Source organism: Strix uralensis, chromosome 15, assembly GCF_047716275.1.
Source record: "Strix uralensis isolate ZFMK-TIS-50842 chromosome 15, bStrUra1, whole genome shotgun sequence".
NCBI lineage: Eukaryota > Metazoa > Chordata > Aves > Strigiformes > Strigidae > Strix > Strix uralensis.
Window position 1 is genome coordinate 21,735,494 of NC_133986.1, and position 17,721 is coordinate 21,753,214.

The 17,721-nt window shown below is 39.4% G+C and overlaps 1 protein-coding gene across 6 annotated transcripts in view; it reads right to left on the bottom strand.

The window, feature by feature from the left end:
• Positions 1-17,721, bottom strand: part of LOC141950492 (carnitine O-palmitoyltransferase 1, liver isoform-like) — an 81,401-nt gene that overhangs the window by 32,964 nt on the left and 30,716 nt on the right. For 5 of the 6 annotated variants that reach the window (XM_074885369.1, XM_074885372.1, XM_074885368.1 and 2 more), the window contains 6 exons: positions 16,967-17,131; positions 15,576-15,710; positions 11,128-11,280; positions 9,910-10,014; positions 7,780-7,872; positions 3,109-6,196 (listed from right to left, as the gene is read on the bottom strand). In XM_074885369.1, coding sequence (XP_074741470.1) covers positions 6,110-6,196; positions 7,780-7,872; positions 9,910-10,014; positions 11,128-11,280; positions 15,576-15,710; positions 16,967-17,131 — 738 coding nt within the window. In that variant the 3' untranslated portion in view covers positions 3,109-6,109. Of the gene's footprint in view, positions 1-3,108; positions 6,197-7,779; positions 7,873-9,909; positions 10,015-11,127; positions 11,281-15,575; positions 15,711-16,966; positions 17,132-17,721 lie in introns of those variants that run through there. The other variant, XM_074885373.1, reaches the window with a different exon arrangement.

Below are 17,721 nucleotides of genomic sequence, written 5' to 3' on the forward strand. Positions count from 1 at the left end.
GAGGTCTCCCCTCAGCCTCCTCTTCTCCAGACTAAACCCCCCCAGTTCCCTCAGCCGCTCCCCATCAGACCTGTGCTCCAGACCCTGCACCAGCTCCATTGCCCTTCTCTGGACACGCTCGAGTCATTCAATGGCCTTTTTGGAGTGAGGGGCCCAAAACTGAACCCACTCATCGAGGGGCGGCCTCACCAGTGCCGAGTACAGGGGCAAGATCCCTTCCCTGTCCCTGCTGGCCACGCTAGTGCTGATACAAGCCAGGATGCCATTGGCATCCACCTGGGCACACTGCTGGCTCATTATCCATCAGTCACCCCCCCACCAGGTCCCTCTCTGCCTGGCAGCTCTCCAGCCACTCCTCCCCAAGCCTGTAGCGCTGCTGGGGGTTGTTGTGACCCAAGTGCAGCACCCGGCATTTGGCCTTTTTGAAACTCCCCCAGTTGGCCTCAGCCCATCGCTCCAGCCTGTCCAGGTCTCTCTGCAGAGCCTCCCTACCCTCGAGCAGATCAACACTCCCACCCAACTTGGTGTCATCTGCAAACTGACTGAGGGTGCACTCGATCCCCTCGTCTAGATCATCAATAAAGATGTTGAACAGGAGTGGCCCCAAAACAGAGCCCTGGGGGACACCACTCGTGACCGGCCGCCAACCAGATTTAACTCCATTCACCACAACTCTTTGGGCCCGGCCATCCAGCCAGTTTTTTACCCAGCAAAGTGTGCAATCATCCAAGCCTCGAGCAGCCAGTTTTGCCAGGAGAATGCTGTGGGAAATGGTGTCAAAGGTGAGGGAGACGTGGACATACTGGTGAGGGCCCAACGAAGGCCACGAAGATGGCGAAGGGACTGGAGCATCCCTCCTCTGAGGAACAGCCTGGAGATACAAAGGGGAAGGGAGGGTGCAAGGAACGTGGAGCCAGGCTCTTCCCCGTGGTGCCCAGTGCCAGGACCAGGGGCAACGAGCACAGACTGGAACACGGGAGGGTCCCTCCAAACACTCTTTTCTGCTGTGTGGGTGATCTAGCACTGGCAGAGGTTGTCCAGGGAGGTGGTGGAGTCCCATCCTTGGAGACACTCAAAAAACATCTGGGCACAGTCCTCAGCAACCAGCTGCTTGGACCAGATAAGGTCCAGAGGCCCCTTCTAACCTCAACCCCTCTGCTTCCAGCTTCTGCTCTTAGAGCCCTTTCCACAACTCCCTCTAAATCTTAGAATTGTCACCCTGGTGCCATAAAGATTTGAGAGTTTAGAAAACACTCCAAACCGACCAGGCCCCTGCTTATGGCCATTTAAGATAAAAAGATGTTTTTGTTAAAAGCAGAAATTGAACCTGAACTTTTCATTTTATATATTAATGTCTTCACTTTTAGGAAGCTTTGTGTATTAAAAAAACCCACAGCAACTAAAAATCACCCAAACCACTGTGAAGTTACCTTTCATCCATAAGGTGTCATATAATTAATCCAAGACGAAACCAGAAACAATTTTTCCTTACGCTTTTGGTTACAAAATTCCACCCGGCTGTCCCTGGGTCGGCACCCATGAAAGTTAGGGAAAAACAGAACAAAACAAAACAAGCACACGCTTTCTCCTCCCCTCTCATAGGTCTCATCTAACAGCTAAATTTTTTATTCCAGTACTTCCCAACAGGAGTTCATTAATCTTAGTAGGAGCTGGTTAATCCCATGCATCATGTACAACCACAGCAACACTTTCTGAGTATAAGATGCATCTTATACTTGTCACCCTTAAAAACAAGCAAAAGGAAAGGGTGAAAAAAACCCCAAAAATAGATCAAGTATTCTGTGCCTAGAATCTTTCCACACAGCATTTTCTGTTCAGATTGAACATACAAATTTGCAGCTTCAGTATACAGCCTTGTTGGAGATGTTTGAAATACAACCAGGAACTTACAGCATCTAAGAGATGAAGTGTGAAATTGAAATCACTGCGTTCTTTCATTTAGTGAAGGCTGCAAAATCCAGAAAAGCAGCAAACTAAATGACTGTGAAAATGGTCTATCACACAAAACTATATGGTGGACTTGGTGTGGGTTTTTTTCTTAATTGAACAGCAATTCAAAAAACCAGCACATAAACCTTTAAAGGGTAAAAAAAATCCTCTTCGACAGTCTCAAAGTAGTCCCCAGTTTTAATGCAATGTCAAAGGAGTTTTCAGGTATTGGGAATCTTCAGATAAAGCAATTAATATTTTAACAATGTTAAATTTCTGTGCCTGAACTAGTAGTCCACTGCTTTACCATTCACATTCTATGGATTATTCACTGTAAAGATCAAACTAGTGCTATCCACTAGCTTGCTGTGCTGGGTTCGTGTGTGGTGGGGCTTTTGGCAGCAGGGGAGGGGGCTACAGCAGTGGCCCCTGTGAGAAGCTTCTCAAAGCTCCCCCAGCCCCATGTTGGACCCACCTCTGGCCAAGGCCGAGGCAATTAGTGATGATGGCTGCGTCTCTGTAATAATGTATTTAAGAAGGGGAACCTGAGAGGAGAAGTTGGGGTTGTGAGGAAGAAATCTATGTGAACACTGAGCTCAGTGGAAGGAGGAGGAAGGGGGGGAGGTGGACCAGAGCAGAGCCCCCCTGTATCCCATGGTGAGATGTCAGGGCCACCCCCCTGCGACCCATGGAGGTCACCAGGGGAGCAGAGATGCACCTGCAGACCATGGAGCAGAGCAGAGCAGAGCAGGGGGCTGCGGCCAAAGAAAGCCGGGACTCTCCCATCAACCCCAAGCATTTTGTTTTATTTTCTCCTTCCCATTCCTGAGGGGAAGGGGTAAGTCAGCAGCTGCACGGTGCTCAGTTGCCCTCTGCACTCAAACCACGACACTTGCCCAGACTGCTTCACAGAAACATGAAAAAAGCTTATCAAAAGTAAGACCTATGTTGTTTCTTCTTTCTACTGAGCCTGAAACCAAAAATTGCTCATTAATACATTCCCTATTAACTAGCAAGACATGTACAAGTCACTGCTAAAATAAACTGAACAGTCTGCTAATACCATTCCTAACTGGATTTAATAATGATTTCACAAGTCCAGAAACAGCAACAAGGGAGCTGGAAAGAAGATACAAAGGATATTAAACATTGTATAAGTAGTGGTAATTGTGAAATTTTATTTAAGTCACAGAAGAAGGTAGAAAATAGAGACAAAGTGGTAGATCTAAATAACCAACCACAGATGTAGAGTAATGAACAAGATAAAAAAAACCTAGCTTAAATTAATATATTCTATACAAGAAAAAAATTGGTACGAAGGCTGAATTAGAACCACGGTTTTCAAGGTCAGGCACACACTTCCTTAGTCCCTCATAAAACCCAACCCTTAAAAGAATATTTAGTCTGGAATGGTGTCAATCCTGGACAATGGGTAGCCTCTAAATGCACTTAATGCTCTCCTAATTTCTGGCATGAAATAGCTGAAATAAGAAATTTGAAAAAATGCACATTCAAAGTATTCCACCAATTCCACACTGCTATTTAATAAACAGGTCAATTATCATCCAACCTAACTTTTACCACCTATTCAACCCTAACTCCGAGCTCTTAAATCACCAATTGAGAATAAGTGATTCAAGGTTTTAGTAACAAATTAGTAGTTTTTCTGGAATATGAACATTTTAAAGTACACCGTACTAGAAAGTTCACTCAAATCTAGGTAATTTCAGTTATATTCCTATGGCTTTTGAGCAAAAAAAGCAAGCAGTTTCACTGTATGTACACAATATTGAACATCAAGATTTAAATTAATTATTTATTAATAACCTACATTCACTGTGGATTTCTAAGATTTACATCCAAAAAAAGCACATTTTATGTACATGCTGTTGACATTTTAAAGAAAATGAAATAAAATCTGTTCAGGAATTACGATCTATCCCAAATTAAAAAAAAAATACATTTAACACCACAAAATGTTTAAAACATTTACAATAAAAAACAGCTTTCTGTGCCAATTATACTTACTCTCTAAGAATGTAAAATTGCATTGATAACTGCGCTAATTACAATTAGACTTGAAACATTTAAAACCTGAGAGTCAAATCTAAGCTTTTTTTTTTTTTAAAAAACAGAAAATCCTACAAGCCAATATACTTTAATGTTAATTTAAGCACAGATTGGTCAGTGGTCAATAAAAAAAAAAAAAAATAAACAGTGCATTATTTTTGCATCTCAAAAAGAATAGACCACTAAAAAAATCGTTGCAGTAGTTTGATAAATGCCAGGCCTGCCAGCTGCAGCAAGGCTTATTTCAAAGTGTCTTTTCCCACACTGTACCCTAATCAAATAATGAGTATCTTTGGCCAATTCCTGTGAGAGTTCCTACATTTAGATAAGCATGCATTTGCTTAAGTATGCATCTGGAATCTTTGAGGTTTCCTACCTCAAACACACATATACAGGTGTTTTAATAGCTAGATCAGAGGGGAAAAAAAAAACCAAAACACAACCATGAAGAGGCATAGAAAGTTAGAAATACTGGCCAGAAAACATTCAAAGTCTAATGAGAAATTTTATATCAACCCCAAAGGCTTTTTAAAGCCAGCATAGCTCTGGAGCAGCATTCACTGTATCACCATGTACCTCACATTAAAAAAAAAAATAGAAAAAAAAATGTTGTGCCAACAGGTGCACTTTGCTGCGCTGCAGGATGTAAAAAGTAACCACACCTACAAAGCCTGGGGAATAGAGGCTTTATGCACAAAGTTACTTCATTTTGTAGTAGCCGCTTTATTTCTGCACTTAGAAACATTATGCTCCTTTTTGAGTGAATTAGCTTTCCCGTCCCTCCTTGTATCCTTCAGAAACTGGGCTTGACCAAGAGCGTCTCCCCGGAGGGGTTTGAGAAGGCCATGGTTTTCCTGTTCTGGAGCTGCTGTCCACAGCTTTCACAGTCTGCCCTTCTCGTGCAGATGCTTGGCGATGTAGTGGCGGTCCTTCCAGGCTGACAGCAGGCACACTGCCCTCGCTCAGCCCCTCCAGGCAGCCGTGCTTCGTACACTACCCAACAGGTTGTGTTTAAGCAAACTGACATTCCCTGTGGCCCAGAAACTCTTACCTCAAATGACCACCAATACCATTCACCAAAACAAGCACATAAGTATCTGTAGCTCTGAAACAAAGTGATCCTGCATTTCATAGGGACCGATCTTTGCCATTTAAGATGGGAGCATTTTCTTAGAGCTTTAAGCCTAGCTGCACCACATGGCAACATACTCAAGTCTACTTATGCCACAACCACAGTCTGAGAACTAGATCTGCATTGCTGCTACTTTACCTCCTGCACCACTAAGACAATGTAAAACCAACTCCCAGCATAGTTTTTTCCTGGGTTTAGGATGTTCTTTTTTCTAAGGCACTCGCATGAACAAGCACACAGTTTCATTTATTTATATGGAAATAAAAGTGATGTGGCAAACATGCTTGTAAGTAATAAGAAAAATGTGATACGTGCTAATTAGGTGACACATTTGACTACCCAATGTAGCACCACTCAAGGTTTTCTTTTTTCCAAAAACCAAAAAAATTTTCAACAACTTGTATGTTACAGTGGGTTATATCAGGGATTTTTCTGTGTATGTTTTACAGAAATGACCTTTAAAAAAAAACCCCAAAAAACAATGAAGGTAAACAGCCACAGGTTTTGTCATTCATTGACATAAAGCAGCAGATACATTGAAGAACATTCTGCTATAGCAAATCGAAGTTTTTCTAGTATTTAAGATAGTGCGTTTTATCCCTTTGATTCTGGAATACAAATAGACTAATTTTAAGTAAAAAAAGAGCAAGTGTATACAAATTAAGAGAAAACTGCAGGAGTTAGAATATACACGACTTCATGCAACGGTACTATACTTCATCCCTAGAAACATACAAGATTTCAAAAGTCATCCCTTTGTGGAAATAAACTCTTCCAAACTACTGAAAAATAAACCAAAACAAACACTCAATACACTGCTAAGGTTTTCATAGGTGATCAAGATGATGTTGACTCAGTTTCTTCGCCAGCTACTGTTTGACAAACCTTACTCTCATTCACTGTGCAGAAGAGTTCTCATCCCAACAACAGGAGATTGCTTGGCACCAATAAGGCAAATCACTTGGTACAGTTTTTACTAAGGTTAAATAAGCCCATGATGTCAACCATTGCTTTTCGGATGTTTTTTCCAAAACGATGAGAATCCTTTAAAAACAAACAAAACACAAAACCAAAGACTTGTACTGTCAATCAGCAGTTATCTTTTAGGCGAAAGAAGGAACCTTTCAGCATTTTGTAATTTTAGAGCCTACGGACTTCGGGCATGTATTTTACCATAAAATGGGGAATTTAAACCACAAAAAATTTAATGCTATACAAATTAATCCAGGTTTATGCTATTACTAACAAGTCCTTCATTATGCATTTACTTTCCTAAAGGCAGAACAGAGATCATCTCCCTTTGAAATCAGATGCATCTATAGCTTTCTGATACTTTAAAATAGCTGGGTTTTGGTATTGGCTTGTTTTGGGGTTTTTTGTTTGGTTTTTTTTTGTTTGGGTTTTTTTTTTTGGTTTTTTTTGTTTGTTTGTTTTTTTTATACAAGATTTTGCAAAAGCTAATTTTCAGAAAACAAAAGAATGTTCAGGAGGTGTATGACTAATGGCCTAGAAGTACCAAAAGAGCAGAAAAACTTTGTATTTGAGTTCCTATCAGAATCCTGAATTTTGCCATTGAAAAATGACATAAATTATTGAAAATAAAAATCAATTATCTAAGATGAAACAAACTATGAACTGGCTCTGTTTATTCTAAGTGTCAGATGAATGGTACAAGGAAGAAATTAAGATAATATAAATTACTAGCTACATTATAGGACTTACTACAAAGACTCTACTAATATCAAGGCCATGCACACAAATGCTGCCCTTTCTGTATGGACCTTTGACTTGACTAGTAAGTAAAAATTACAGGGAAATTTAAAGTACAAGCTAACAGGCATCTGAAGAACAATTTGAACCAGGAAAAAAACGAAGTTGCATTTCCTAATCTTTAATGATTAACCAAAGGCACTGAGATTTCTCGGACAAGTTAAGGTCAAAAGAGGAAAACTAGTTCAGCTATGTAATCCTGAACAAACTCAGCATGTTTATTGAAGTCATAAAAACCTACAGGGGAAGGATGAATTGAAGCTTACTCAAAGCATGCCTCCGCAACAGCAGGATACTGAATAGATAACATCTACTACAGTCTAATAATGGGTGTTATTCTAATAAATTTTTGATTAATTATGTTTCTCAAGCACAGATTACAATTTGTGGGCCAGCTTCTTTCAGTATTATTTAAACCAAGAAGGTTTAAAGAATAGGGAATATACATTTTACTTTGTCTTTACAACTGCAGCCAGAGACAAAAACCAAAGCAAAACTGTAATAAAAAAAAACAACAACCAGGAAACACCCATCTTACTCTTTATGGGACAGATACAAGTCATTCCACATGAGTTCCAAGGAACTACACATGTGTAAAGATGACCTTGGGCCACATGCTTTCTTTGTGCTTGAAAGCATAAGTGAATAGGATATGGTTTCTTTGGTTCATAAAGCTATTAAATTTATAGAAGTGGAGACACACCCCCCCTCCCAACAAAACAGCATATGTTGAGAAAGAATACATTATAACTGTATGTTGCAAGTCCTACTAAATTTTTTTAGACAATGAGTACAACAGTTTTATAAGCAAATATCAGAACAGATTTATTAAACCATAGGAAGGAACTGACTCTTACCGTATCAGAACAAGATATTTTGCTGGAGACATGGAAATGGATGGCATTTTCATCTAGGATAATATAAGAAACACCATAACCATCATCAGCCACCTAGGGGAAGAAAGAAGAGAAAAACAAGTTCTAAACTTTTTCTTTCTCCTTCCATTCCTAAATTATTTTATACATAATTACACAATTCTTACTGTGCAGGTTTTAAAATCAGTTGCAATTTCTCCTCGAGCAAAAATTAAGCTTCCGTATTTAATGCATATCATTTCTGAAGACTGATTCCACGTAAGGAAACTGTTCTAGTCTCAGCTGAAGTGCATGGAATTAACATTTTCTGAATATATGTCTGTAATATTTCCCAGCTTTAGCATTCTGAAATAGAATACTTGTTCAAAGGCCTTATCCTGTCAAGGTCTGGTCCTAAGCAGCTATACAGCTTCAGTGCTTAAGTAGAAAGGAACAAAGCAGTTCAGTTGTATACCTAAACATCCTGTTTCAGGGGATCACTCTGCAGATGTAAACATATATAGTATAGAAACACAGAGTATACATGCCTTGTAGTATGAAAACTTGCCCGAAGGCAAAGTCATTCAACTCTACAGCAAAGATATGATTCTGAAGACCCGTATCATGAGCAGAGCTCTGGTCTGATTTCAACATTAGCAGGATTAACTGTCCCAAGTTACAGTCTGATGTTAAAGTATGCCTAGGAAACACAGACTATCCTGCTGCCACCCTCCTTCCTCACCTTCCCAACTCAAAGGATCACAACCTTCAAGCTCCTTGTGGCCATTGCTCCTAAGCAGCCCGATAGCCTTCTCTGCATTAGTGCTAAAGGGCTATATTCTACAGAACACTTAAAAAAAAAAAACCCAAACCCAACAAACACACACCCATGGAAAGCCTGATGTACTGAATCTCTGGGCTACTTCAAACCAAAGCAGAGTTTTTGTAAGGATACAAGGAACGAAGGGAAATGTAAGCAGGGTTATTTGGAAAAGCAGAAAACTGAAGGAAGGAAATTAAAGGAATGAAGAAAGAGTAAGAAGGGAGCAGTTAACGTAGCATTAGCAAAACCAAAAGGAAAAATGCATTAGAAATTCCTGCAGCTTAAAACTCTATTTTATTGCCAGACTACACCTTTTGGGTGATTCTAAACACTGACTTTATAATCTGCTGGGGCAAGCCAGTTTCTCGTGAATAAGCAGCACTGCAATAGCTAAGCTTCCTTGATACTGTAATTTAAACTCATTCCAACTTCAAGAACTACTGAAAGCTGTATCAGAAACATGAATAAATTTTTTTTAAAAGGTACAAAAAAACCACCTTCCAGCTTGACAAACCAGCCAAAATACACTGTACTCGTCATCCTAATTTCTGTGTGGCAAAGAGCAGTCCTGTGATCCCTCTCATTGTTCTTTCGATAGACACGCTTTTTGAAAACAGATTAATCTAGTTTAGAGCCCCATAAAGTCTGCTTAACAGATCTTGTTAACAACTATATCATCATCAATGGCCATGTTCAAATCCCGGTAAAATACTACAGCAAGTCAGAAGCTTGTAAAATCTCTAACAATACTCTAGTTTCTTGGAAGTCTATAGATGCTGCAGAATACAGTTTTATTCTTGACTCAGCCACTATTCACACTTAAGAGGGCAAGCAGAACAATGTGAATAGCTTAATTTAGAGGAAAGCATAAACACATTTTTTAATTAATCAGGAAATACAAAGAACAGGTCAAGTATGATTACTTTTACAAATCCCAACCTTAAAATCTAGTTTAAGTAATAAGGCATTTGTCACTGTAGTAACAGCCTGATGTACAGAAGCTCTGGGCATAGGTAATGTGATAAAAGCCCCCACTTTATCAGATCTCTCTGCCATGCAGCCCTGTGCCACATTTGATAACTGTGTATTTCCTTAAGAATAATCCATTCTTGTAGTGGTATATGAGGAAAAGGTGATGCAGACTTTTCTGAGCACACCCACATCATGAGAAAGCATTAAACACAGGCATTTAAAAGCACGTGTTGTACCTCTGATGTGCAACATTAAAGTATTACAGATCTGAAATTTTTAGACTGGCATATTCAAAATAAAACTGTTTTTAAAGGGGTACTCGTATTTAGCAAACATACCGGTCCAAATCCTCCACCACAGGATAACATCTCAGGGTTCTTCTTTAGATCAATGTATTGCTGCGGTGTCTGACTCGTTGACAGCCTCCAAGGCTCTGACAAAACCTTTATTAGATATGAAAGAGATGCAAACAAGTGTAACACACTGTTTAAGAACATGCAATTTTCTCAAAAACTAGCCAAGATAAGTTAGAAAACACTCAATAAAGAAATATTAAGGATAACTCCAGTTCCCATTTCAATGGACAGCCAAGAAGATTAAAAGCAACAGCTAAACTTGTCCTGACACACAAGCCACTACCATGAGGTCTTGATGTCAATTCCTTAAAGAGAATAGAAGCTCTTTCAATAGAAGGGCTACTTCAAAATAGATTAATCTGGTCTACAGCCTGGTAAATTCTGCGTAACAGGTCTTGTTAACAATGAGATCATCAATGGCCATATTCCAACCCCGGTAAGATACTACCTCAAGCTAGAAGCTTCTAAAGTCTCTAACAATACACATGCATCTTGAAAGTCCACAGAAGCTGTAAAAAGCCGTTTTATTCTTGACTTAGCCACTACTCACATTTAGGAGGGCAAGCAGACAAATGTGAGTGGCTTAATTTGAAGGCAAGCTGGAACGTATTTTTTATTAATCAGAACACATGAACAAGTGCAATATAATTACTTTTATAAAACCCAAGCTTAAAATCTAGTTTAAATAATAAATAATTTGTCATAATAGATAATATTACATAATAATATAATATGTAATAAACAGTGACATTAATATTGTGCATTAAAAACCATAAATTACAATATACAGCTCCTTTAACTCACAGTAACTTAAGATAAAGTGATTTTGTCACAGTGCCAAAAGAACATTGAGACAAAACGCACAGTCTCTGTTGTGCTGCCTTGAAAATACATAAAAACCACAAGCAACCAGTATTTTTTTTTCATAATACCGACTCTATCTTCCTTGCAATCCTTAACAACATGTATCATATTATGAAGCTCACGGAAAGCATTACTACAGGTCTATTAATAAGCGTATACATAAAGCAAAACGAAACTTGTAATCTAGCAGCAGATGTTAAACTACGCTAGCTAAACTCTCACTTTTTTTCTTAGGAAAGCCAGGGTTCTACAAGTATGTAAGCAGATACCACAAAACACTAAGTAAACAAAGGATTATTTACTGTAATGAATAGTTACTAAGTAAAAGACACTTACTTCCTTAAGGAAAGGAGAATCTACAGCAAGGTACTTGGACACGACGTAAAGGCAGAAGAGATGGCGGTCAATGCCAGAACCAGTCATGGCAAGACGATATAAGTGCTGATGTTTGGCAGCAGCAAGCCGGAAGAATTTAAGCTTAATTTCATTCTAACAATGAAAAAAAGATGAAGAAAAATCTGTTAAGTGAACTGGGTTGAAGATGGAGGTGCAGAAACTCAGTTACAGCAAGGGCTCCCAAGCCTAGAGTGCTTAAGGGTCAAGTACAAGACAATGCACGCAACTAACACCAAGTACCAGTATCCTCTGGCTTTTCAGCCTCACGTATTCAACTTCAGTTATTACCAAGTGTCAACTATTACCTGCTGTAAACAGTATATAACAAAAACAAATCTGTATTTTAAGTGTGAACTAACCCCAGAATAAAACACGATTACAACTCAAGTTTACTACATTATTGTATATTTAGTTTCTAGAGACACTAGTTAAAAAGTTACAGAAGTGCAATTCTCAACATGATTTAAAGAAAAGTTGGAACGGCAACAGCCCATTTTAGACAAGTTTAGGCAAACCAACAACACTGAAGATACCAGGAGTCCACAATGCTGGTCATTTTTTAAAAGCCTTCTCTTAAGAGCTTAGGAGCAGACAATTCCAAAGTGTCATAAGTCAAGCAAGCAGGGCAGAAGGCTGGCTCGACCAAGCAGGGATCATCATCTAGAATTTAGGTGGAAAAGTGTATGGACATTGGTAACAAGGACAGGTGACATGGGATGACTACAGAGGTGCTGTTCACCACTGCAGGGAGGAAAACTGTGCAGCCAAAGCTCAAATAGAGTTCAAGTCAGCCAGTACCATGAAGGACAGCAAAAAGGGTTCCTCACAAATAGGGATGCAGACAGAGCAGAGACATTTAATGCCTTCTTCACTTCTGTCTTTAACACCAATGATGGGCCCTGGGACCACCGGAGCCCTGTGTTGGAACACTGTGACTGGGGCGATGATAAACTCTCAGCTGACTCTGAACTTGTTGAGACTTGCTGCTCCTGCTGGAGGCACATAAGTCTATGGGGCCCAGTGGGATTCATCCCAGGGTACTAAACGAGCTGGCCGATGGTATCGCAGGACCTCTCTCTGTTGTTTTTCAATGGTCTTGGGAATCTGGAGAGGTCCCCGTCAACTGGAAACTGGGAAATCTTGTCCCAATTTTCAAGAAGGGTAAGAAGGGAGACCCTGGTAATGACAGGCCTGTCAGTCTCAATTCAGTGCCTGGTAAAATCACAGAGAAGGTTACTCTGGGAGTTATTGAGAAACACCTGGGAGACAATGTAGTCACTGGTCACAGACAACACAGTTCACAAGGGGAAAGTCCTGTTTAAACTAACTTAATTTCCTTTTATGACAAGGGTCACCCATCTAGCTGGCCAAAGGAAGTCAGTAGATGTGGGATTTTTTGGATTTTAGCAAAGCTTTTGATAACTGTTGCTCAGAGCATCCTTCTGGACAAAATGTCCAGCATCCAGCTAAATAAGGGTGAACTGTCTGATGGGTCAGCTCAAAGAGTTATAATAAATGGGGTTACATCAGGCTGGCAGCCAGTCACCAGTGGGGCTCAATTTTAGGGCCAGTGCTGTTTAATGTTTTTATGAAGGATTGGGACACAGGAGTTGAATGTACAATAAGTAAGTTTGCTGATGATACTAAACTAGGAGGAGCTGTGGACTCCCTCAGGGGTAGAGGGGCCTTACAGAGAGCTCTGGATAGACTAGAGAGGTGGTCACTTGCTTTGTTCAGCTTAGAGAAGGCTGAGGACTGACCCCATCCCAGTCTGTAACTTCCTCAAGGGGGCAGTGGAGGGGGAGGTGCTGATCTCCTCTCTCTGGTGACCAGAGACAGGACATGAGGAAATGGAATGAAGCTGCATCAGGGGAAGTTCAGACTGGACATTAGGAAAAGGTTCTTCACTGAGAGGGTGGTCGGTCACTGGAACAGGCTCCCCAGGGAAGTCATCAGGGCACCAAGCCTGCCTGAGTTCAAGTGTCTGGATGATGCTCTTAGTCATATGGTATTGGTTTTAGGTAGTCCTGAGAGGAGCAGGGAGTTGGTATCCTTACAGATCCCTTCCAACTTGAGATATTCTATGATTCTGTGAATACTGTATGAATGCTGCAATGGTGAAAGAAAGTGTCTCTTCAGAACACTTAGATAGCCATTCTGTTAAGATTTTATAATATGGAATGCCACACACTGAGTATATGACAACCTGTCACTTTTTATCTCCGGTATCACTGCACTTTACACCACTTATTTGGGACACAATGAGCAGCCTACTTGCCTCCAGCATGAGAAACTGGTAAATCACTTTTAGTCATGCTAAGCATGCCTACCACTGGCATTCAGGAGTAAAGCTTTGTGGATAGTCTATGGAGGATAGAAGCGCTCAGGAAAAATTCTAAGGAAAAACCCAGAGAAAATTAGAAGCAAGCAGTAAAGGCAGACAACTATTTTTAAAACAACATATAAATGCATATAATACAAGCTTCATAACATAAAAAATAAAAATTGCATTATGAAGGCAGCATTCCTCTGCTCTGTGGCTGATCATTCCAGATGAAGGACAGTAATGAATCAACAAGTCTGGAAAAGAATCATATTTGTAGTAGTTACAAAAAAAGTGAGCAGAATGAAGTCTGCTATATATATATATGATCTTGTCACGTATGGTGCTACCTTATTCCTTTAACAAAAATGCAGATGTTAACTGCAGAGATGTAATAGCAGTTAATTCTGACATTAGGACTACGTCAAAATGACTTTCTATACACAGGTAGTCGTACAGAAACTGTGCCATACAGTTATGCATGATGTGGTGACATGACTGGATTTCCAGACTTGCACTGCTACCAGCACATCACACTGAGAAATCCAGGGGGATTTTATCTACCTAGAACTTCCAGAAAGAGGAGGGAGAAAAAATTTTCTCTCTTTCTCTGAGCATCTATTTTCTTGCAGTAACATTTATTCACAGAACCAAACCTCAACTGTTCATTTCCTTAGACTTCTCTGCCCTAAGATCTGATCAACTAAAACACTTTTCTGAAGGACCATTACGTAGCTTAAAGATTTTCAAAGTGAAACAACAACGTCTCCAAGCAATCTGTTTCAGGCTTCTCACTATATTTCCCTCCTTACTCATTATCCTCACCAGCAGAAAATGTTTTCCTAATGCGTTTCTTTACAAAATTTAAGTCCATTGCTTCTGGGGACAGAGACAAGATTGTTTCCATCATCTCTGCATCACCCTTTTTATCTTCTTGAGCACAACCTGGCTCCCTCATCCAGAGTGTCCTCCCTTCTTTAGACTAGGCAAGAATAACTAAGTTCAAACTCTCCTCACAGATCCTCTTCAGAGGTTTCTAACCATCCTTCTTGCTCTCCTTTAGACTCTCTCCAATCCATCCACACCTCAAGCGTGGTGTCCAAAACTGGACACATCACCCCAGTTAACGCTTTACTAGAAAAAAGTGACTACTAAAAATACAGGGCAAAAATAACTGAAGCAAGGCCTCCATTTTTCCCAATGGGACAACACTGAATGTGCTATGTCAGCGTTCAGTTACTGATTATTATAGTCCTAGATCTTCTTCATTAGAACTTCTACCCATGCAGCTGTTAGTCAAGCCTGGATGCAGTATCTTGAGTACATTCCTACTCAACAAAATCCTCTTTTTCATGTCAAATTTTTATTGACTCCAAAGAACTGGAAATCTCCTTCAGCTTAGCAAAACCTGCAAATGTAATGATTTATTTCATCAACTGTATCTGTGAAAACTGAATAGCAGTGGATTAAAGAACAGAGAGCCCTCAAGACGACCATTCTCCACCCTTCCATTCTGAGAGCAAACATTTTAACCAGTATTGTCCAAGTTTTCCAAGTCAAGAAGTTTTCCCCCAGACCATGCTTCCTTTGTTTGCTAATCAGAACATCACAAGAAAGATTAAAAAGCCCACTGAAATCAACATATAAGAGCAACTATTTATTTCCTGTGAATACTTGCCTCCCTATCAGAAAGGAAAGCCTAACTGTATGAGGTTACTCGTTTTACAGATCTTTGAGTTTTACAAGTCACAAAAAATTCACAAGTCATCTCAGTTTTCTGCAGTTCAGGAACTGTAAGAAATGTCATATTTGGCTAAGTTACTGACATTCTCTTTCAGTATAGACTTGAATTTCTGTCATATTGACAGAAAATACGGATTTCAGTTTAGCCTTGAATTTCTGCCATATTGACAGAAAATGTGGACAATTACCTTATGCTGCACTTCATTCCTAAAAAACAAAGGCATCACTAAGTGTTTAAAAATTATTTGGGAACTTATACAGATATCTAGTGATAACTCATGTGCCTTATGGATTGTATAAGGCAACACCACCATGAACTTACACTTTCAGTTGGGTCTTCCATCCTTCGAACAAAATTACATGATTCAACAGTACAGGAACGAACAGTTTCAGTCCTGCCTTCTCTGAACAAGCGTGTCATAGAGGCTTCGTATGTTAAAGAAAATTTTCCCATGTCCTTGAAAAGGAAAAAATAAGAACTTAGAGGTTTAGCCCTCTTTCTTAATCAACAGTTCAAGGTAAGCACACAGGATAATGAATCACTCCACAAATTAAACTCAACATTGTTTTTTAGTAGCCCACCATTAGCAGTCTTACCAAAAGATAAAGACAAAAATAGCGTTTTGATAAATGCTAACCACCAGACTACCAAGGACGACCCTCTGCATTTTATATTCAATCTTCTGCAGTTTATAAAAGAAGCTGATTTAAAGGCTATCAAAAACCTATTTGAAAGTTCAGAGGCTTCCTAGTTAAAACAGCTGTGGTACATAATTGAGAAAACTGTAACACCCTTGAAAGTACTTTCAGTTAAAAGTTTAATAGCATGCAGATGCATGCCAGTGTGGGGATTTTCAAGAATGGGAGAATTGAAAACAGCCTGCAAAATCCAGGAAGTGTGGCTTCTGTATTTCCTGTAGATGTGCACAATCTACAAATTAAAAGTTGCCAAATGATAGAAGTTTATCTAACATGTTAGCAATTGTATCTGTCTAAAAATCATAGATCAGAACAGACTGTGAAAGTCTGTTCAGTTTTAGATTAAGAGGGTGTGTATTCAAAATAAAAGAGGTGAGTGGGTAGTCAAAACTATTTGCCATGTAGCTATCCTAACCAATGAGAAGAAAGACTGTAAAGTGGGGACAGCTGTCAGGAAGTCTGGATGCTTTGAAAAACCATTTGGAACTACTTTTAAAAAAAAAAGTAGAACAGTATTTCGAGAGTGACAACTAGAAAGCAAAATGAAAAACATGCACATTGGTACGCTGGTGTATTCTGAAAGCACATTATAGAAAAGGTGAACTACCAGAATAGAACACAGGCTGGCATTTCTGTTAAGCCTCTTAGGGAGTGCCCATAACTACTGAACTAAGGGTGATTCCAAACTAAAAGATAAGTTTAACATGGTTTAGATTATAAACACAGCTACTAGAAGTTTCAGATCTACTTCTTTCAAGTCCAAAACGCCTAGGGATAGACCAACTAAGCAGAAGAGAAAAATTTGCATGAGTGTCAATACACCAACCTTTGGACAATTAATTTCCAGCTAGCAAAGTGTTTAGTGTTTGTACCAATTTCCATTGAGTGTCTTTAATAACCTTGCACAAGTAGTGCAAGATTAAAATACTTTACACAGTCACATGTTTTAATCACAAACAAGCTATCCCAAATTTAATGAGATTCTATAAGCCAGAAACAGTCTGTTCTCCTTACCCGATAGTGAGCAAGCTGCAGGGCAAGTTGTATAAAGGCATCAGGGCTGGTTTTTGCTTTCTTTATTAGTCCCTTCCCAAAAGCATCAAAGGAAAATGAATGGAAGTCCACATCATCTGCCAGAGCTATGGCGGTGCTCAGAGACTTCTCAATCACTTCTTGACACTAAAATAAATAAACACTTATATTCAATTATGTTCATATGAGTGCATTTGATGGCATTTGAGAGAACTGTTCAAAAAGCGCAAGTATTTTTAATTGATAAATAAGAAATGCTGCCTTCATGCGTGCCAGGAACATCATTATTTAAATAACCTCCCTCTGGGGAAAGAGGAGAAGCTATCTTTGCAGGAAAGTTAAAATTCAAAAAGCTAACAAAAAAGTTTTACGCCAATACACATCTGGAGTCCAAAAATTACACTTTAAAAAAATACCAGCGTTAAGACTGTTCAGATCACCAGAACATAAAAGAATGACCCACAGAGACACTATGGCAATAGTGGTGTGGCCTCAAATCTGCCAGACATGCTTAAACACATCACCAACCATTACTTTTTTATTCAAAATTAAAATCCAAATAGGTGGTGGCAGTTTGTCTTGAACGCAGGTTAAAAAAAAAAAAAAATAAAAAAAATCAAACCTTACTCAACACATATACAGAATTTTGAACACAAAAAAGACAGCTAATCTCAAGGAACTATTACATAACAGCATTTGTTGCGACAACAAATGGGAACTGTCAATGTTGGGTTGAT